Genomic DNA, 22,527 nt, shown 5'->3' on the forward strand with positions numbered 1-22,527 from the left:
TTTAACTTTGCACTTAACGGTCCGGATTAAATTGCCGGAAATAAAATTTATTATAGGTGACAAAATAGCAATCCTCGCAAAAACTGAAATAAAAAAAATATATAAAAGTGATACATTTTCTTAATGAATGAATCTGACCCGTTTCCACATTTTCTCCGTGGCAGTCAATGGGTTGGAGGATTGGTATTTAATTGCTCTCGGAATTGAAAGCAGCGCGTAGACATAATTTCAAAAACTTCAAGTCACCAAGAGTCCTTCTCTCGTCAATATGTGTATTTTTTTTTTAAATATTAAAAAATGAATGTTACAGAAATACAATTATTAAAACCTCGTGTAGGTTCAGTATCTTCAAATGAAATTAAAGTGGCAATTAGGTGGCGCTATACAATTTAAAATGTAGCCCTGATCAACCGAACATCAAATTCTACAACATGATAACGCACAAGAGCTTACACTCTGCCACGCGGCTTTCATTTTCATATGTATTTCTAGCTATACTGATCTTAATGCTTTTTTTTTTATTTAACATCAATTTGCAATATTTTATTGAATTTGCACAGGATAAAATCCGATGATCTTCTAACAAAAGACGATCAAATAAAAGATCAAGATATTAACCAAACCAGGGCTTTTTGGAGGTGTTGTATCGGCGGGTTGGAAATCTGTTAATCGATATATTTCATAACCGCTGTAGTGTTTTTTGTCGGGAACACTTAATTGTGAATGGATACAAAAGCAATCATTGGCTATTGCCATAGACACTAAGAAAGCCTTGAGTCGATTGGAAGGACAAGCCTCTCAATGTCATGGTTTCAGGGAACTTGTAAGGCCAGACAGAACAATACATGCTGCTCTATGTACACATTAGCGTGTAGACATAACATGCGCTTAGGGCGCCATATTTATTAAGGGCGCTAGCATTTCAGTAGCCCTGCCAAGTCCTACCCAAACTTTTCACTAACCACGGCATACATTCCAGGCTTTTAACTAATGTTTTATTGATCTAGATTTTCAATGCAACTTTTAAAATCCAAACAGGATCTTCCGACTCCTACCCATGCGGTGCCTAAAAAACATCCCCAAAAATCCAGTATTTATTTTATTTTTTTTAGGTGATTTGCCTTATTGGACCTGATATTACCGCATACACTATTTTAACATTTTCCGGTAATAAAGATAATAATGGTTAATTAATGTTGTTAGTGTTACAACAATATAATAACCTAGACATGCTATTAAAAAGAAAAAAAAATGGCTGCATATAAAATGTGTGCACTTTGAAGTTAATTTAAATCCCCCAGTCTTGTATAACGATATCTTTTCAGTGTGTAAAATGACCAAAGTACAAACAAAGTGAAATTTGACATTACCATTTTAAAGTATGAATCACTCAGGCTTTTAATAATTTCTCTAAGGAACAAATGAAAGGGCATGGAAAAAGCACAAGGTTTTTTTTTGATATCCTATTTAAATTACTAAAACACGCAGCGGGCGGTTTGTCAATTAAAGGAACCGGGGTGGTTTTCAGATTCACACATCCATAAATTGGCTTTCGGAATATTTATTAAAATCAAAGGTAGTTATTGCTAGGAGCTGAGAAGACCCACAAATTAACAAAACTGAAAATATACTCAGGATTTAACACCAAATCACCACCTTTCATAGAAAAAAAAAAAAAAAGATTGACTAATTAAAATTGAGATATTCCATGACATAGAAAATGTTAGAACCTAATATGCTTTTTATTTTAGATTAAAAAAATAAATGTAATTTACGTCGTTCCATAAAACTCCATTGAGCTCATTTTTGGGGGGGATTGGTCATTTTTTGTCATTTTGTCATCTATATCATGTAATCCAACCCAATATAGTGTTTCACTAAATGATTGGCAGGTCAATGACAGCCTCAAACAAAATTAAATAAAATTAAAATAAAATATTAAATTAGATTATTTTTTTAACCAATCAGGTTTCAAGAATTCATAAATCGCGAAAAATCACATATTAGAGAAGAGGCATTCTAGAGGAAAAGTTGAATCTCTGTAATTACAGGGCTACAAAAATAAAACTCTCACCTTTAGGAGTTCTGAAGGGGATCGGATCAGAAAGAGGTCCCAACCCTTTCGCGTTTCGCGCTTGGATTCGAAAGTAATAGGCAGTATCTAGATTGAGGTCCAGAATCTCATGTGTCAGCCTGTCTCCGCTGATCGTCTCCATCACCCAGTCATCTATCTGTAGGTTCTTGTCCAAGGTGTAGAACAGAATATAAGCTAAAAATATTAAAAAAAAATATATTTAAATGTCTGGCTTCTGCCTTAAATATTTATTGCCGATCATTTATAATCAGTTTGAAATTGATTTATAGTAGATAATATTTGTTGTAAACACACAATATCTAAATGCTAAAAATTGTACCCCCCATTTAGAAATATTTCATGAATTTTAACAATGAATAAATTGCATACACATTTTTTTTTTGTAGTCATGGCATTTATGGTTCATTTTAGTGTGAAAAATTTGTATTTATTCATTTTTTTGAATGCTAAATGTATTATTATTTATTATTTATAAATTATTTCATTTTGCAAGATATTAAGGGGAATTTAGACACTTTTGAACTATCTACGATTGGTTTTGTTGAACGTTTCTACTGTTTTTAATAGATTTTCGAGTAACAAACTAAATTCCATTTTTCTATAAATAATAATATTTTTTCTGTTTTTTTTGTTCCCTGAAAAACGAAAGGAAAAAGTGAAATGCCTCGTTTCGAAAATAAAACTGAAACTTCTGCTGAGCGTGCAAATTTACCGGTAATTTTGCCGTTGGCTTCAATCGGAGGCTGCCAGCTTACAATAACAGCTCGGGGCTTTCTTTCCCTTGTGATAACGGTTAAGTCCTTCGGGGCAGATGTTGGAGCTTAAAATGTGAAAAAGAAAAAAAATATATATATATATATCAACACTTGGCTAACTATGAAGTATAAATTAACAGTACAACATTCAAGAAGTGGATACAAAAGATCACAAGAGAAGCTGCAGACGGAAACATCAAGCCGAGCTGAGATTTATGACATATCTGACATTTTCTTGCCCTGAAGTTTGAAGTTAATAGTCCAAGAACGAGACATTGGGTAAAACCATCAAAGAAAGAAAAATGATATTTCGCTCATACATCTGTATAACCTTTTCGCAGCGTGCGATATTTCTGTAGCCATTGGATTTTGTCCGGTTTTACTCCCAACCTTAATAAATCGCCATCAGGCTGAGCAGGTTTCTAAACTTTTGTCGTGAATTATGTAGAATTGACGTGAAAATACATTGAATTTATAAACATGTTTGTTCAAGACCATTAGAATATGAGGGATAAAAACATTAGACATAAATATGTTAATATGTTTGAAAAATAGCTTTGTTTCATAATGAACTTTAAAGTTTAACTTAAAAAAAAAACAAAAAAAAACATTTTGTGTTACGCAAGTTGCCGTTATTTTCTCTCTCTTCTGCAAAAAGTATATATAGATATCAGTCGAAGGCATAGATTTATCTGGATTTAGCTGGATATTTACCTGTCTCATACGTTGTAGCGTGAGCAGTCATGCTCCACGTGCTCGATCGCCTTCCTTTCGTGACCATGACCGAAAACTCGTACATGGTGTTTGGCTTCAGACCCGTCACCGTATGGCTTAAAGATGTTGTGTCCGCAGACTTAAAGAGAGAAGAGTCACGCGATACATCAAACACCTCCATGGTATCGTCGTAAATACATTTTTTAACCCCTTAAGGACAATGGGCGCTCCCTAGACCCATGTACGGGCTTTGTCATTAAGGGGTTAAAAGGAAATCTTCTACAAAATACCTTGTACTTGGAGTTAGTAGAGTAGCTGGTCCTCCATCGTATGGTATAGAATCGTACTTCGGTGGTCTTCTGGTTCTTGAGGACAGAGTTGTCCGCCCAGCTGACTCTCACGGCATCGTGTGTAAGCGCGACGGCCTGAACACCTACTGGTGGGAGCATGGGGGTGGACATATCTGGGACTGAGGTAGGGAAATCATCAATAAAAGGATAAAACTCAATTTCTAATGGATCAATGGGATCTGGGTCCAAAAAAAACAAAAAAAAACCGTACCAAATAATATTTAAAAAGAAAATGAAAATAAAAATTAATCGGCATGCATAGCACATCACAATGGGTTAAAAATAAAACGATATTTATAAAAGATGAAAAGGGGCATGAAGGGGACAGAGAGAAGAAAAATGAAGTAAATCTCAAAATACTGAAATATGTTGGAAAACTTAAAAGTAATACTTAATTATAATTGATCCCGGACCGTCGGTTCAAATGTCCGATTCTCATTTATTAAATAGTTATATTAAAGTTTCAACTCAGAATTTCTGAATGTCACATCACAGATTTAACTATACATTATACAGGGTCCGGCGAGCCCTTCTTGCATGAAAAGCTCTTGGGGCTTGGTCCTTTATATAATGCATGGTGCTTTTGGGTAATTGAAATGTTCTCGCTCATACCTACTGCTGTCTTTATACACATAAAGCTTACATCATTTACACCAGAAAAAAAAAAAATGTTCTTGACACACTTAGACAAATGGATAAAATGTAAAATTACAAAACATCCAATACATTAATGCATCAATTAGCAAAAAAAAAATAAATACATTAAATATGAATAGTATCTAAAAAGAGGCTATATATGTGCTTTAATGAATCATTTAACATCATTATATACATTATAACATAATTATATACATAGATATATCATGAACATATAGTATTCTATAATGGTTTTTTAAACAATATGATAAAACATTATAATAATTACTATTAAATTATATTTATAATTATTATTTTTATTCATATTATTATTTATATTTATTATTTATTTTTATTATTACATGTGCTAATGAACTATTTGTAAAGTAATGAACTTTTGTAAAATATAGATCGTATATAGCTCATAAAAAAAAAATCCCATAAAAAAAAAAACAGGCTAAATTTACGACGATAGGACCCTTCCCAATTTAACATCCATTGGCCTGATTGGGCATAAGTATAAAATACGAGCAATGTCAAATAATAATGTATGATTTCATAGAGTTTAGCTGGAAATACTTGCTATTGGTTGGCGTAACTATAGGAAAACTTGTGGAGTTTTTAATCAATTCTGGAAGTAATACATGCCAGTTTAGACAACGGTAAGGTCAACCAAGCGGGCAATCCTTAACAATAATGGCGGCTCTAAGTAATATAAGATGACACGCGGATGACCATGAATATCAGCTAGAAGTTAACATTGAGAGGAGCTACACCATCACTTACAGTTCTGGCCTCCGTCTACTCAACTTAACCTCGGAACGAAACAACTCTCATTATTTCAAATACAACGAGAGACAGCAGTGAAAAAAGAAAAAAAAAAAGAAAAACTTCAAAGAAAGAAAGAAAGAAAAAAGACTAGGAGAAGGAGCGAGAGAAAAAAGGATGAAAGAGAAAAATAAAGAAATGTTGTAAATGAAAGTGTAACCATGGCATTATGTGTATTGATTTGTGTATTACAACATCTCTTAATGCAATTTTATCCAGGAACGTGATATTTGCTGTAATATTTCAGAATGAAAAATAAATGTTATATTGATTTGGTTTAGGTTTATGAACAGTTGTGTTCAGAACACTTATAATCCCTCGCAAATTTCTTTTGGGAATACTCTGCAATATTTCCATGATACAATATCGCAATTTTCATTTGGTCAAATATTCTTTTTTTTTTTTTTTGTCCCCTTTTTTGTCGATAGACTTTTGTGCTCTCAGCGACATGTGGACTTATAAAGGGGACCGTTAAGAATACCTGATCAAAGGTGTGATTCCGAAACAAAGAGATTTAAAAAAAAATAAAATAAAAATAATTACACCAAATAAGGAATAAATAAATAAAGTAATAATAGTATTTTTTTATTTTTTTTATATATATTTTTGCCAAAAAAATCCAAAACACCTACCTGTTTGTTCCACCAAATAAATGAATCTAAAAAAATGTGAAACTCTTACATATGAGTAAAGCAGACCAGAAATATTCTTTGAACTTACCAGTTTGAGATCTAGTGGTAGCGCTTTCATAAAGAGGAACACCTTCCCCGACATTATTAAAGGCTTTTAGAGAAATGACGTAATGAGAACTCGGCTCTGCAGAAAAAAAAAAATAAACATAACGGGAAAAAAAGACTTATTATCAGAACACCAAATTGACTTAAAACTTGAAAATTGATCATGAGACAGTAAGAATTTCATAAAAATTTATATAAAAAAAAAAAAGACATTTTTTTTGTAAAGCCTGGCATTGTTCTGAAATAGAATGTTCAGATCCATCCAAAATGCTGTCTAAAAATAAAACCCTTTTCATTGGAATTAAAATGTGGGCACGGCAATCAATAGTTTGGAAAGGAATCCAGAAGTTGCAATTATGTGAGCTACAGAAGACAATGAATCAAGAATGAGTAAGATACAGGGAATCGATTCCGACCCGAACTAAACCAACACCATTCTATTAAGAATGATTTTGTTTCTTCTTGGCTATGATTCACTTTATAGCTTCAAAACATAATGTCCTTTTAGGCTAGAGCAGCCGCCATATACCTGGATCATCACCTCCTTAATTCCAGGGGTTCCTTGGAAGGGCCTATTACTTTTGTAAACTATCATGAAGAAGTCTCTAGAATTATAAAGGGTGTCTAAATGCCCCTAAAAAAGGCAAGAAACCCCCCATGTGTGATAATGCCCTGTCCTTCTGGCACATTACAAAGCAAAGCTGAAGTAGACATCCATGTGGGACTCATGTAAGGCTGCCATATTAGCTGGAAAGTATATGTGTTACCTCTCAAACTTTTCGACTATATGAAAAATGTAAAATTTCCATTTTTTTTTAAAAAAAAGGCATATTGTTTTGACTCTTAGTATGCAGTTCTGCTCCAGTGAACTTGAATGCTACACAACTTAACATCAATACAAAGATCTGTTACAAAAAAACAATTGAGGAAGCCTTATTGTCAGGCGAAACGCGTCAGTGATTACTGCGATTACATATTTAGGAAGCGGCGGAGGCATTAAATAATTTGCTCTCTATGAGCCCTCCATCGGACTTATTTTAGCTGGGTTTACGCTATATTTGTGAGTCACCGGGAGTGGCGCTCCCCACTACGTTTTGTAAGCACAACAATTTTAAATATTTACGTTTTTAAGAAATAAAATATATATCCTTTTATCGGATGAGTTCAGAGTCCTTCATCATCTGCAAGTTTTATTATTAGCCTTTGATGAATTCTTTACATGAGCATTTGGTGCTCCATCCTATACGAGACATATTCTATGAAGTCTTTAAGTTAATTTATGGAAAGTTTCTTTGGAAAATCATGGAAGGGATCTGAAGATCTCCGGTGATCCTGGACAGAGGATTTTTGTAAAAAAAATTTTGATGAGTATTTTACCCCTTTGTGGTGTTGGTATCACTTTATTTGGTGTGGATATATTGATTATTTGTGGATTATTTGTGGAGAAGGTGGATCTGTTTTTAGGGTTTTTCAAGCACTTTCACTATACTGTGCTTTTTTATTTTTTTATTATTATTCAGTATGATGTCATCTCCTATCTGTGGCTTTGAAAAACTTTATAAAGTAAGTTTTTATTAAACAATGGGATGTGACGGCTGAATTTAAACCCAGGTTTGTTTGTTTTGTATGACTTTGGCTTTTGCGTTAGATAGTTAAACACAAATTGTAACGTGAACAATGCTACCTGGCACACAGGAGAGTAATTGACTTTGCAGAGGTCACATATATGTGATATGGAAGCATGGTTTTCTAGTTCATAACCAGATGCTAACGACCCTTATCCTGCCTCGGTCATGCTTTGCAGCGAGGAGGCCATAATTACTGTAAATCCTCTCCGCGCGGACCGTCGCAGCATCGTCTACGAGATCTAAAGGGGTTTAATTGTATAGTCCTTCCTGCGAGATTACTGAATAATTAATTAGATGGTGGTGAATATCATTAGGATCGCTGCCAGATGAATTAATAAACAATAGGGGTTTGATGTGAAACATCGCTAGATGCTTGTTGGAAATTAATTTCCCGTCCATGAAAACGGATCCATTTAAACCATTGATTTAGTAATAATCTGATTTCCCTCTTCGAAATAACAAAATATATATATTTTTAATACCATGAAGAATTTGTTTAAATTCTACACCGATCATATTTTTACCCACTATCGTCCTAATGGATAATTAAAGGTTAATGTCTACCTGGATATATTGATACACGGCCGACCTACTAGCCCTCATTCCTTCGCTACGTTCATGCCTATACCAAATGAATGCATGCTGAGAACATGAGAACATAATATATGTATTAAAAAAGGATCCTCTCCATAAAAAAAATAAATGGGTAGGCAAACCTAACGATTTACAATCTATGAGGTTTTGCCAGCAAATGAAAATCCCAGCGGTTGTAAAGAATTAGGTCAATTACAGTTTGTCAAGGGCCGTGACATCACGGTGTGCTACCCATCCGAAGAGGGGTTTTTTGGAGGGGGGTTTTACATACAAATTCCCAAATTTAATAGGTCTCCTTATTACATGCTTGTTGATTGATGTCCGCTCATGTTCTAAGCGAGCTGACCTTGAAACAACACCAATATTAACCTTTTAACCGCCCATCACCTATGATTATATTGTTTCTTGCTGTATTTGCACAGTTTATGCTATAAAAGCAGAAGAAGAATATATTTTATTTTACTATTTACTATTGGTATTCACGTTATCGGGGTTTTTAGGGGTGTAGAACCCTGGGATACCCTCATACCCAGCAAACATTCCGAGCTCCTAGAAAAGAGGGGCATCGGGAGATGAAAGAGGGACAGAGGGATCTATGTCCGAAAGAGTTCCCGTTCCTCCTAAAGATGACCAATTGGAAGCTATGCAAACTAATTGAATTGACCTCTGGAATTCTAAGGCTATTTTAAAAAATAAATATAATATGAATATTTTAGGAAAATGACAAGACACAGCAATAAGTTCTTATCTGAGTCATAATCCATTTATGTAAATCTAAGTAAATATTGGAGCGCTTATACTAGTTTTAGCCTTTTATGCATACTATGCAGGTTTTAACCTATGTTAATATGGTGAGGTTACAGATCAGAGCCTTATGATGTCATTTGCATAATTTATTTTCCTTTATATCATATATTTCAAACAGCGCAAACTTCCAGAGCTTATCTTCTGATCTATCTATCTATCAAAGATTTGCCATGCAGGTATTGTAGAGTTCTATTAATCAACTACAAATATAGTGACAATGAGACGTCTGTTGCAGAGAATGTACGAACAATAGCCTTGTTTGTTTGTTTCTGTTCTTACATAGCGCTTTTGTTTTCTTCTTGTCTCATTAAATGTGTCGAGGCGTACGTCTTTTGAGAAGAGACACAAACAGGGCACCCCAGCTGTACGAGGATCTGCCGGGTGTATCGTGGCTGAGAATACGTTTTGATAAATTAGTCTGGTTTGTTGAGCACGGCTTGAAAATTAAAATTTTGTAAGAAAAGGAAAATCTGATTCTTGAAGAAGTTAGGACTTCTATTGTTTATTGTTTCAGACTATTGTTCCTGGTGCCATGTACTGCCTATACCTTTTACATTGAATCTAGAAGCAGTTTGGATCAACTCTACCCTACCAATATCTCAAATTGGTTTCCCCATTGCTATTAAGGAGAATACTTGTATCAGACCCTAGCCGATGAGTATCTACTAATGTAGCCACCATGTTGGCATCTAAAAATAGTGATTCAGCAGTATAAATTTCCCTATAATTTTATATATAAATGATTTTGACTTTAGGGCTGTAGAACACGATGATGCCCTCATACTCAGCAAACGTTCTTAGCTCTTAGAAAAGAGGGACTTGTCCATCCCACTGAAGAACTCTTTGAAGCTATGTTATTATCTAAATCAGGGGTTCTCAAACTGCGGCCCTCCAGCTGCTGCAGGACTACATCTCCCATAATGCTCCTTCAGCTAAGGGGCTGGCTGAGGAGTATGGGAGATGTAGTCCTGCAGCAACTGGAGGGCCGCAGTTTGAGAACCCCTGATCTAAATGAAATAGCCAAATGTGTTTTTGATCAGGAGTCCATCACTGTGTATCGCACCAATATAATTGTAATACTTCCCCCGGATTAGAGGAGACTGAATTCACGTTGTCCGTTCTCCAATATCCATGAAAATGAGTGAATCCGTCGTCCGCCAACTGAATTACTCACCTCTACAAGGTAGGCATGGATAATGTAAATAATATGACATTTACACTCTCTAGACTCTTATAAAGCAGCTACAGATTTTAAAATTCATGAATATACATCAAAGTGATATATTTCGCAGGGCTAGAGATACAGGAAAGCAATACTTCCTTTGTTCTATCTTCTAATTTAGGAACTGCGGTGATTTGTTTCGAAGGAACTTAAGGAACGCTATAGCGATGAGATACAAGGTTGCTGAGATTAATTGTAACGATCCCCATAGGACATGTTTGGAATTGAAACTGTTGAAAATGATAAAGGTTATGTATAAAAAAAGGCGATTTTGGGTGCAAAGTTGTTAACACAGCAACCAATGGAATGCTCCTGCTGATTGGTCAATTGATGTGGGTGCTATGGTGATAAGACCACTTCGCACCTGAATCGCATTTTAGTTCCAGCGACCTATTAAATTTGGGTGCTGCCCTAGGCTTGACCCAGGGCCGGGCGCCCCAACCACCTCTGTCCATGGGGGCCGCCCCCACTGCAGCACGCTGGGGTATGACGTCTTCTTGAAAGGCTATATATATTATATATATATATATATATATATATATATATTCTTTTCACACATACGTAAATTACTCAAGAGTGCAGATTAATTGGTTATCTTAGACAGCGATAATTTATTAGAAAAAAACTGGACAATTCAGGAAAACAAACATAATTTGCATTTTAATAGCTTTTAGTATCCAGAGATAAGTGGTGGTTATTGTTCTACCATTTCACTAATGATTTTATTACCCATGATGTTAATAGAATGATAATACGATTTCAAAGGAAGGGTTTTGTATTTACAGGGAGAGAGAGATTAAATTTTCTTTGTTTTTGCATTTATTTAATGAGACACATATCTGTTACTTTTAGGAAATTCCATCTGTGCCATAAGCAAGGTGTTGGATTACATCCATGTGAGCCAATACGTATCCGTTATAACCGATGTCATGTTATTCGTATTTAATTTATTATTAACACGTAACATGGGAACATGGATTCATACTTTCACTGTATTTGCAAAAGATGGCCATACCGGAGAATTCTCAGGGTTTAACGCGGAGTCTCTGGGTGAAACTCTGCTTCCCAGGGTCTCTGGGTCAGTTTCTTCTCTCTCCTGGAAGGTGAGTGGGATGTGGCAATGCCCACTCCCCAAACACTTTTCCCTGTCTCTCTACAAGTTTCCACCCCACTTGCTTGCCTCATCCCCACATGGCCATTCCAGCAATACTATGAATCCAGAGGACCATATGGAATCCTGATCCTAATAGTTTGTACTTAATATAATGTACTTTTAACACTAATAAGTTAGCTCTTCAAAATATAACTATTTAAATAAAATGGGGATTTCTCATTTTGAAACTCGAATTATTACTTCTAGTCTATAAAGTATTAGCTATATATATATATATATGTATATATATATATATATATATATATATAATATATATGTATATAATATATATGTATATTATATATATATATGTATAATTTCACTTGTCGGCACATTCATGTTCTTTTCCCCACTGCATTTAAAATGAAATATTTGAGTACTGTGTTGGCATAAACAAGTCTGGTCTAATACAAGCAGGCGAGAAAAAAGAATGTCATTGCTTCTACTGTGTTCTCAAAAACTCGTAAGATTGATATACGGATCTATTAAAGTTGTAATACAACCTACAAGGCACCTTAAGCCAGAACGCAGTCATTTGTAGATGAGAGATAAGATCTTTGCTTTATGTTTCTTGAAAACTCATCACATCGATAATGACCACATAGTAGTGGGAGGTAATGCAATACGGCTTTTCAAGGTACCCACAGAGCAATCTATTAAATTCAAAATGAAGGAGGTGGGGAGGGAAAAGAGTCTGCTGATCCCTGAATGCACTTAATGCATTGTTAAAAAATAGCTGTTCATATCCATGATATCCATGATAGACTGGTCTTAGTCCAAAACTGATTTGGTTTAATTTGTTGTTTCGTTTTTGGTCCATTCATTTTCAGATGATTTTCGTTTCCTGACCTTTTCAGAGGGCTATTCATATTCATAAAAAATTTGCTGCGACTCTCCCTCATTCACTCTCTCATGCTCTTTCGCACTCTCATTCATGTTCTCACATTCTCATTCACTCTCTTTAATGCTCTCTCTGTAGGTTTCTCTTCCTTCTCCGACTGCTTCCATGTCCCTGTCTCCCTGCGTAGCTCCACTTCTACTCTTGCATTTTCTTGTTCTTCCATCTTTTTCTTTGTCGCTGCTCCAAAAAGGCTTCTTTCTATGTCGGCTTCTCAGCGAACAACTGGTTAGCATCTGCAAAAGTGCAGAGCCTCCGGGCACACCCTCTCCCAACGAATGGCAGAAAAGTGGAGAGGCTGTCCCTGTGGATCCACCCTTTTGTGTTTGTCCTCTGGGCACACCCAATCACTGTTCCTCCAATCCATGGAGAGGGTGTGTCCGGAGGCTCTACCCTTTTGCAGAAGTTCTGTCTGCTGCTTTGCGTGATCTTTAAGTGCCATTACTATGATGCTCTCAAAAATTATTTCATACGTTTTAGACCACTTCCCGGAAGGTAGGGAGACATTCAGAGAGAGCGTAAGAGAGTGCGAATGAGCACGAGAGAGTGAATAAGGGTAAGTGGAAAAAAAAATATTATTGAGAGAATGGAAGAGAACAAAATACATGATTCTTCTTGGACTACTTTTCAGTCTTTACACAATACTTACATGCTAAAATGTTTCAGGAATAGAAGATGTCGTGTTTCTTACCAATAACATTAACAGAGAAAATATTGGTCTCCATAGACGCTAATTTTATTCAGTAATCCACCTATAGTAGGTACTTTATATAAAAAACATTAGGTAGGAAATATGATCCAAGACGATAAGAGTCGGATTTTGTCACTAAGGTTTGGGTTGATCATAACTTGGGAAAAAAACATGATTTAAGAAGTATTTTAGTTCACTGACTTATATATGTACCAAGGAGAACCGTGGCTGAGTGGGGCCTGAATAATGCATGGCTTAATCAGTGAGATGTCTTGAAAGATTTAACTATATATCCTCCGGGAGAACATTCTCCCTTCTTGCAGAGGAAGCCATCTCTTTGACATGCATAGGTTAGTTGATGAGAAGACAAGCTCATGGGTTAGTAAATAAATCTCAAAGTCTAAAGTGAGAATGTGGCTGTGTTGGACAGCTATATAAAAAAAAATAAGTTATTTTAAAATGCCTATATACAATATTTTCACTAATCAGTCTCTAACCTCCCAGGTAACCTAGCCCTTAAAATGTCTAGCAGTCAGCGTCATTCAAAAACTGAGCATTCGACTTATATATACGGCAATGTTGTTTTTAACAAACTTCTAAAATACAAACTTTTAAAATACATACAAATTTTTTTTTTTTAAACTAATTGGCGAGCCAGCCAAGTAGCTTAGCTCCATTGGAAAGTTATTTTTTAAGTAAAACCACTCACCTAAATTTTCAATGGAATAATAACGTTGTTTGTTATCCACTCTCACTGTCTCTGCGTAAGGGCTTCCAACTCCATATCCAATGATGTATCCTCTAACAACAATGTTGGGGTTCAGCGGCGGGGTCCAGCTCATAATTATGCTCGTTGATAGTGGTCTCACATGTAGAGAACTGGGCTGGTCGGGCACTTGGGATTCTGAGAGCCGAAAAAATAAGACTGTTAATACCGTATACTGTTACTAATATCACTCCAAGGTCTTGTTAAATAAAGCTCTTACGAGTAATTTATGACTCTGGACATTGACGGACAGTCCATGCATTAGCACTTGAAGCACGGTATTAATTAGAAGCTAGTAACAGACATTTAGGATGAAGTGCATGAAATGATGCATATGATTAAAGTAGAGAAAATGCTATTTAGAGACAATGTCCTCTACAAAAAAATAAAAATCCCATTACAGAAAATATGCACTTTTCAGAGTTTCCCAGAGATTCATGCAGATAATTGGTTTATTTATTATTAAAGAAAATCAACAGACAAAACACATATAATAATGTAATAATATATACAATAAATACAATACAATAAAGTATAATATATTCTCAACTGGATTGTTTGGGAAAATGGATTGGCTTTACATACATGGGGAGTGTTGATCTAAATCGCCTATGACTCTTAAGCAGCTCTACTTTATGAGGATGAAAGGGGTTGGAAATTTTCAAAAACTTAAAACGTTTATACTTCTCAATACATTTTCTACCATCTAGGTTTCTGAGTCAACCATCGGAATCTATTGTCAATAAACAGGAAGGAAGAAATGTTTGTGCAAGCGTTGGTGATACACATATAGACAGTCCACACTGTGATTATGTGCCGCTATTTATGGAGCAGTATAACGTTTAAAGCTGACTAGCTATGGTTAGAAAGATACAAGCAAATATTTGTAAAAACCAAAGCTAATGCATATCTTTAATTGGTGTTAATTAAGAAATTGGGCTACCATATCCTTAGCGGCTCTAAAAGACTTCCATACAAGATTGTCTCTTTGAGAGCAGAAGAGACATGCTAATATGATTCAATTGAAGAAACTAAAAATATAGTAGCTATATAGAAGTAATGTGTAACGTACACATCTCAAACCAAGTAAAGACATACTGGTGACTGGTAAGGTATTCCCAAAAGAAATATTATTAAGTATTAGTAAATATATCACTACTAAATTATGCGGTATATTAAGTGAAAAATGGTGTTTTGAAAACAAAGCAAAAAACCAAAAGACATTCATTTACATAAATTCAGTAAGTATCATTTAATCAGAGAATGTAAGGAAAAGTTTAAACCTCTTGACCTGCAGTTCCTCGTTTGACCACTGAGGGCAGCCTTCCTTCTCTAACTTGCATTTTTTATATTCATCTCTTTTACTAGGTTCTTTAGTTTAGTTGCCCGTTTAACAGAACTGATCAGCATGTTTAGTATGGATAAAAAAATTTCCATGCAAAATATGGTTTTGGAATACAATGTTCCCAGGCCCTTAGACGAGTATCCCTTATGTTAAGAGAAATTCTGTAATTTATGATGTCATATACATGACCGCTAATCAGCCTAATATACTATACCTGGTATTGCCTGTTATAGGTGACATTTGGCTATAAACTGATATGATGTGTGTAAATATATATATATATATAATATATATAATGTCCAAAGCAGGCACCTTTGCAACACATCAGTCGACTGAACTAATCATTTTAGAGGAAACGTTTATTCTTGTGCCTTTTAGAGATCATAACTACGGATGATTTTACGTTATAGAATCTTAAAACTCAGAGAACCAAATGTCTTAACCCTTTAAGCGCCAGGTCTTGTATTATGCAAAGGAGAAATGTATTATTCCATTCTCTAGAGTTTTACTAGTTAAGGGAGAATTTACTTCCGACACACCATGGGATATAATCTAGAGCCTCAAAATAAATATTGAAAAAAACTTTCCAGATGTCAACAGGCACAGGGGAGCCCTGCAGGGAGCCTCGACTCAGCGGTAGTATCTGGTTGTATAATCACTTTAACAAAACACACTAATTAAAAGGGATATCCGCAGAGATTTAACTTGAGCCGTTTCTCCAACATATTGTTTATCTCACGCGTATTTCAAATCGTAGTACAGTAAAAGCAAGAGAAACTACACTAAAAGTGAGCGGACTATAAACTTTACCGCAGTTAACAATCTGTCTGCTAACGCTATACAGCCACGTGACACAGTCAACGTTCTCCGTACACAATCGGTTAACGGCGTATTCTACTTTAAGCAAACCATTAGCGTAGTGCGAATGATGATGTCGAAACACATAGAAATGGGTCCTGATAAAGACAGATGTTACTGATAGGTGAAAAGCCTTTCACATCTGGATAGTGCTACATCATTTTCGACTTGTGGGATTAAATGCTAGAGTGGTGTCATCTACATTAAAAAGGAATATAGAGAGACGAGGGATAAAAGAAAGTCAAACAAGAGTAGTTAGAAGGACTCGGAACCCAACGTGGATAGACGGTTAAGTATTAATCCGACAGAGAAGCGAGAACAAGTTGCAGGGTCGAGAGGAAAAAGCTGGCAGGAGCTTCGGGGTTTCATCTTACTGAATTTAATTTAAATTATGGAACGCCCACCCCAGCTTCAGTTCCAAAAACGGCTTGGATGGCCCTGTATAACGCATATATTCTTGAAAGTCGTCTCATTGATTGAAGTGATTGAACCTCGACTGAATGGCTGCAGTATACATGGCCAGTTAAGTCCTTCTTGACAGGGAGGACCATTTACAACACATAATGAATTCAAAGCGGTAAAGCTTGAGCGTCGTAGTCAGAAACAGCTAAATGAATCCACTAGTCTAGGAAGTAAAGAACCAAATGTGTGCTTCCTTATTGGGTTTATTCTTGTAACGAGGAATAAGAAAATTAAAATTGGGCACAGACATTTCAATCGGACATATAGAAGGTTAAGCATCACTATTCCAAATAGCAAAGTAGTTATCGCTATATCGTTCCAAGAGAAGATTGAGTCTTTAGTTGAAGGCAATTTATTAGGCCAACATAAAAAAAAGACGTATAGTATATATAATATATATCTATATAATATATATATATATAATATGCACTTTGGAAGACTCGCGTAAGCTTTCGGGTCCTTGGAGGTTTCTTTATTAGAAGGAAGGTCTCCATCTGAAGAAGAGACCCCTCATTTTTTTTCACTGTAGTATCCTCCTGTTAACTATGCTAAAAACATTAAATAAAAACAAATGTAGAAGTTACCATCAAGATCGTTCTCCGGCGTTTCAGCTGTAAACCAATCTGAAGACGGGCCGGTTCCATTTACTGTCATGGCGGAGACTTGAAAACTGTATTGGCTTCCTTTTTCAAGTCCTGTAACAGAATAATATACAGAAACATTAAAAAAAAATTGGGCTTTATAATTAGTTAAAGTTAATTTCATTTTCTTCCTGGTGAAGCTTAAGATATGGGGGTCCCAGCCTCTTGGGGTTTGGGAATACAATGTTATGTCCATGGAGAAATGTAGGATTCTACTGAATGTAGACCTTGGGTGAATGCGGCATAGCTCAAATTCTGCTAGAAGCGTTATCTACCGTAATCACGGCTACACTTATACATATACTTATTTAATGGGACCCGATTTTGAGTTTGAATGGTCCTGATCAAGAAGAGAATTCCACCGATTTCAGCCGTTCTCTTTTTATATTGTGCACCGTATTGAATTGTATTAACATTCAGGCTAAATGCCAAGGAATTCATCAAGGAGAAAAGGAGATTCCAATTGAAAAGAGCACTTTAAAGTTTAGTTATAAGACATTTTACTATAAAACTAATGCTTGTATTTAAAATCGTAAGTGCGACTTGAATTACCGTGTTATGGCAGATGTCTCGTTATTCTCGAAAAAAAAATACACACCCAGAAAAGAAACGCACGCAACAAAAAAGCCAGAACATTTACATGACGCACTGAAACAGGTTTTAATGGAAACTAAAAATGTTACTTAAAACAGAGTGAGAATCGATACAAGTTAGATTTAGAATTCTACCAGGGCTTGGCTTCTTAAAGTGGGAAGTAGCTTTGTTATTCAAAAGAGCTTAATTAGAATAGTGATAAAAACATAGCATGAAATGAAATCCAGTGTTATGGCCACCAAGGTATGCTGCCGTAGGCTTGACCTTGGTCAACTGGCAACCATCACTTCCATCCTGTATGCTAGGAGCTGTGGTATGACATCATATGTTAGCATGCTGTACAGGAACGCTGGAACCGCCATCTTTGACCTAGTTGGCTTAAGCCGGAATATGTCATTGGCAGCATCCACCCTAAAACTCACAACTACTACTTTGTCCTAAGTTATGGTTTGTGATGCTGTCCAAATAAGCCCAAGATTCCATGTCTAAAGTGATATTCTACCTATTTAAGCTGAATTTAAAAATAGATAAACTTTTTTTTTACATTTCAAATCTGGAAATCTTTACACTGAAATGTTCTTGAAACATTAGGAGATTCTGTATCTCTGTTTTTCTCACGCTAATCCCAGAGACGTTTTTCTTTCCGATTCGCGAAGCCATTGTGTACGGCAATAGAAGGTGAGCTCTTTGGAATGATAGAGTAAAGCATTTCCTTTATCAATTTATCTCGTTTTTTTTCAATTAATTTGATCCAACCTCCCCTTTTTCACACTTTCAGTTATTTTGACAGATAACTCCGCCATTACATTGAATTCCGATAATATTAAGTAACACACAGATCCATCTCGGTGATACATAGAGTCAAGGTGAGAGCGACGTACACTAAAAGACAATTTATTTGAATGAATTATTTTAACCAACGTGAGACTCTGTTGATAAACTGCTTCAGCGAAAAAATGCTAATTGGAAAATTGAAATGAAATAAATATCACTCTCTTATTTTAATGATGATTTAATATATACGATAAAGACAAGACCGAGCAAAGATTAAGGTTTGAGTCTTTATATCAGGGAAACGGGCAGACTAGATGGGCCGAAGGGGACTTATTGGCCATTGAATTCTATGTTTCTACATAAAAGAATAACTTTAGGATTATTAAAGTTATTAGGATACTTTTTCATTCGTTGGCCAACATAATAGATGGACTTCTATCGCATCCACAGAGTTTTTGTTATGGGAAGTGGCTTTTTATTTTTTTTTTTAACCATGGAATTGACCTACAACACTTAATTTGATACTATTCCCAAAGCATTCTTTAATGGCTTCACTACAAGAAAATAAGGATCCATCTGGAGGAGATGTTTTATAGCTCAGAAAATATCACCCAGTAATAGAATTGCCAAGTTATTAATTCTCAGGGGAAAAGGCAAAGACTTGCAGGACACTCGCTCCGTAAAAAAAAAGACTGACCTGTGAACAGGTACCAAAGGTTGTTTGGCTCCAGAGTTTCAAATTCTCCCCTGCGGGTAGTTTTCCTGTGACGGATTTTGTAGCCGGTAATAAATCCATTTTGTGTTCCTGACGGAGGAGGCAGCCAACTTACTTTGATGCTCTGGAAGAAAAAAATATGTCCAGATAAAAATAAAAAATATATATAACAGCAGGTTACGAGGAACATAGTTTTATAATTCAAATCATTGCCAAAATCTATTCATCCATTGACTAATTTTGGGATCTACTATGTTGGAATAGAAGCTGATAAAGATTAAAACATCTTCCGGAGGAGCCCCTCTATCTCTTTTTTTGACCTCCAGCTCCTTTAATTTGACTATACCTGGGAACCTGCACATAGCTCTACTACTCCTGAGAGAGTGGCTTAGTGAAGAGGTGGGGCTAGCTGACCAGGTAGGCAGGGCTAGCCCCAGACAGTACTGAGTAGGAGAGAAAGTGGGTCTGGTGAAAGACCACTCCCCTCTCCCTAAAAAAAAAAAAAAAAAAATTGCCCCAGAGACCCGGGGAGGCAGAGCTTCACCCGGAGACTCCGGGGCAAACCTAGCGACTTCCCAGGTATCAATTTGACTCTTTTTTTTTTTTTTTACATTTTGAAAACGGAAGGGCATGTGTACCCAATAAAACAACTAAAGATGAAGAAACCGATGACACTTCATATAAATCTATTTACCACGTCACATGATGTTTTTGTGGAATAAATGTGAATCAGTCTTTATTACATTTTTATTACATTTACGTGTGCTAGATGCATTGTTATAAATACGGTAGAATTACATGTTATACCGGACACTGAAATAGAACCGATCCCCTGACAAAAACCGGCCCACGGAGAAGTGAATCCAGCGCTGGATCCCATCTAATGCCGTTTGGTATTATAATCTTTATTTAAAGTCCTGTATTTAATTTTTTTTAGATTTAAATTCTTCTGCAATCATACCCATCAAACGTAGAGCAGGCTGGTCCAGTGCAAAATTAAAATTGTTTACATTTCCCATAGTCCCTTATCGATGATTTATTTCTACTGTCGGCCCAAGCAGGATGTTGGTATTGGTAAAAAAAAAATAAAAAAATAAAAAAAAATCAGCAACTTCTTTTGGGGAGTCAAATTCAATTAAAATAATAAGTGGTATAATTATAAGGCCTTCCAGAATAATTATGAGGCTTTGGTGCAGAAGGTAGCAGGGAAACATAATCTACATAGCAGTCAGACAGAATATTTTGGTCACGTCTGTTTTTCTGCATATGTTTTAAAGGCTACATGGAATCAGTTGAATTTAATACATGTAAAACAGCGAATCTAATCAACTCCCTAATAAGCCAAGTCTGTTTTGAAACTGTTTTTACAACTCGCTGATTGCGCATTGTGAGCTGAATTCTGATTTCTATTTTTTCTGAAGTTTTCTGTACGCAAGATTAAAACAATTTAAAAATAATGTAAAAAATAATTCTAAAAACAGCATAACTTTTCTTGATCATTATGGAAATCATCAGATGCTAAGGCTCTTGAACCTTCTTAATGTGGCATGAAGAAGAAGAATATTAAGAAGAAGAATATATCTTATTTCGCAATGTATTACACATTATTGGGGCTTTTATGGCTGTAGAACCCTGCGATACCCTGGGACAGAGGGCTTTTAACGAATGGCACATGGACATGTCTACAGTAGCCAGATCCACATAGACGTTACTTTAAGAACTGTCCAAACATATCCTTTTTTTCTTCAGTTTTAAAACATTATTAAATGTCAGAATCAATTCGTCGATTCTTTTTTCTTTTTTTTTTTTTTTTACAGTTTCTTTATGAATTTATAAGAAAGTCAAGAAGTTAAAACCTGTAGAAGTAGGTATGACCTGTGAATTCAGCCCAAAATGGATTCTCTTGACCTGAAAGTTTCAGCTTCATTGTCCCTTTTCTATGCCGTTCACATACACTATGCTTGTGTTCTCTGCTTTTACACTTCAGACGCACCACAGCCTATTCTGACACTTTCTTATTACTTATCTGTTTTTCCTCCGATCTTGTGAAGTCAAATTATTCTAGGTGTCCTGCAGCAGGTAATGTGTCAAAAGCAAAGAAAATTATATATATATATAGTTGGCTACATCGTTTCTGTCGGAAGAACTTTGGGCATGCATTAGAAGGAAAAATGCTAAAACACCAGAATGATTGGTGAGAAAACATTAGTTTTATTTTTTGCAAGTACATTTTGCTTATTGTTTTTTTGCTTTTTGGTGACGCATCCGGCAGTGGTGTGTTGTGGACGCGGCAGAGACCGACGGAAGTATAATTGATTTCAGAGTCTGAAGGTAAATCTCATGAGGTTGTATAGTACGGCGATGCCTCACACTGTACAGGAGCTCGGGAAGAAGGAACGTTACATTTTAAAAGAATCCTTGGAAGCCAATTATGCGATGATTCCATTCATTGTTTGCTATTTAAGAAAACAATTTTTTAACCCCTTAAGGACAATAGGCGGTCCCTAAACCCATTGAAAACAATGCATTTTGAGCCCTTACATGTACGGGCTTTGTCATTAAGGGGTTAAAATATATTTTGGTGTACCAATATATCAACACTAGCCTTTTTTTAAAAAAACAAATATTTTAGGAGTTCCTTATTTATTTATTTATTTTTTTTTAACTCTACCCCATGAACACAGTATGTATTGAGATATGACAAATCCTTGAATATGTTTTTTTTTTTCCATTTTCTATGGCAACAGCCTATCAGCGCCTGTTGTGGTGTCACATGATTATTAAGTGAACCCGGCAAATTATTATTCCAGGACAGGTTTGGGGATTCAAGGAGCAATGTTTCTAGTGCTGGTATAAAAATGTTACATTTAGAATGAGTAGCTACATTTTCCATATCCCATGCAGCTTTACCTAATCACTAACCACTTTCTGGCTCACCTGTAGGGCCACTGTTTCCCCCCCAAAAAAATAATCATGAGAAGTAAAACAGAGGATTAAAAAAATATAAGAATTAAAATTCCAGAAGGATCAAGACTATTCCGCTATTCTATTCTTCCCCACAATCAATTCAGGTGCAACAGGTCCAGAATTAACATGGCGCCCTTCTGAATTAATTTTTTTGGGGTGGTAGGTGTCCCTCTTGAAAATATCCAAAATTATATTATTTGTATATCTTGCTTTCTATTTCATGATGTTGCCTGACTTTCTTTCATTCAAAGGCATATTGATGCGTTGTCACCAAAGGTATTTAGCAAAGTGGCTTAA

The 22,527-nt window shown here is 35.6% G+C and overlaps 1 protein-coding gene across 1 annotated transcript in view; it reads right to left on the reverse strand.

Annotated features, from left to right (window-relative positions):
• The window catches only part of DCC (DCC netrin 1 receptor), a 299,985-nt gene that overhangs the window by 27,916 nt on the left and 249,542 nt on the right, over nt 1–22,527 (reverse strand). The window contains exons 13-20 of the mRNA XM_053448217.1: nt 19,246–19,387; nt 17,124–17,234; nt 13,818–14,012; nt 6,099–6,194; nt 3,855–4,093; nt 3,565–3,703; nt 2,808–2,915; nt 2,075–2,269 (exon numbers count right to left, since the gene is read on the reverse strand). Of these exons, the coding sequence (XP_053304192.1) occupies nt 2,075–2,269; nt 2,808–2,915; nt 3,565–3,703; nt 3,855–4,093; nt 6,099–6,194; nt 13,818–14,012; nt 17,124–17,234; nt 19,246–19,387 (1,225 nt within the window). The remainder of the gene's footprint in view (nt 1–2,074; nt 2,270–2,807; nt 2,916–3,564; nt 3,704–3,854; nt 4,094–6,098; nt 6,195–13,817; nt 14,013–17,123; nt 17,235–19,245; nt 19,388–22,527) is intronic.

This window comes from Spea bombifrons, chromosome 1, assembly GCF_027358695.1.
Source record: "Spea bombifrons isolate aSpeBom1 chromosome 1, aSpeBom1.2.pri, whole genome shotgun sequence".
Lineage (NCBI taxonomy): Eukaryota > Metazoa > Chordata > Amphibia > Anura > Pelobatidae > Spea > Spea bombifrons.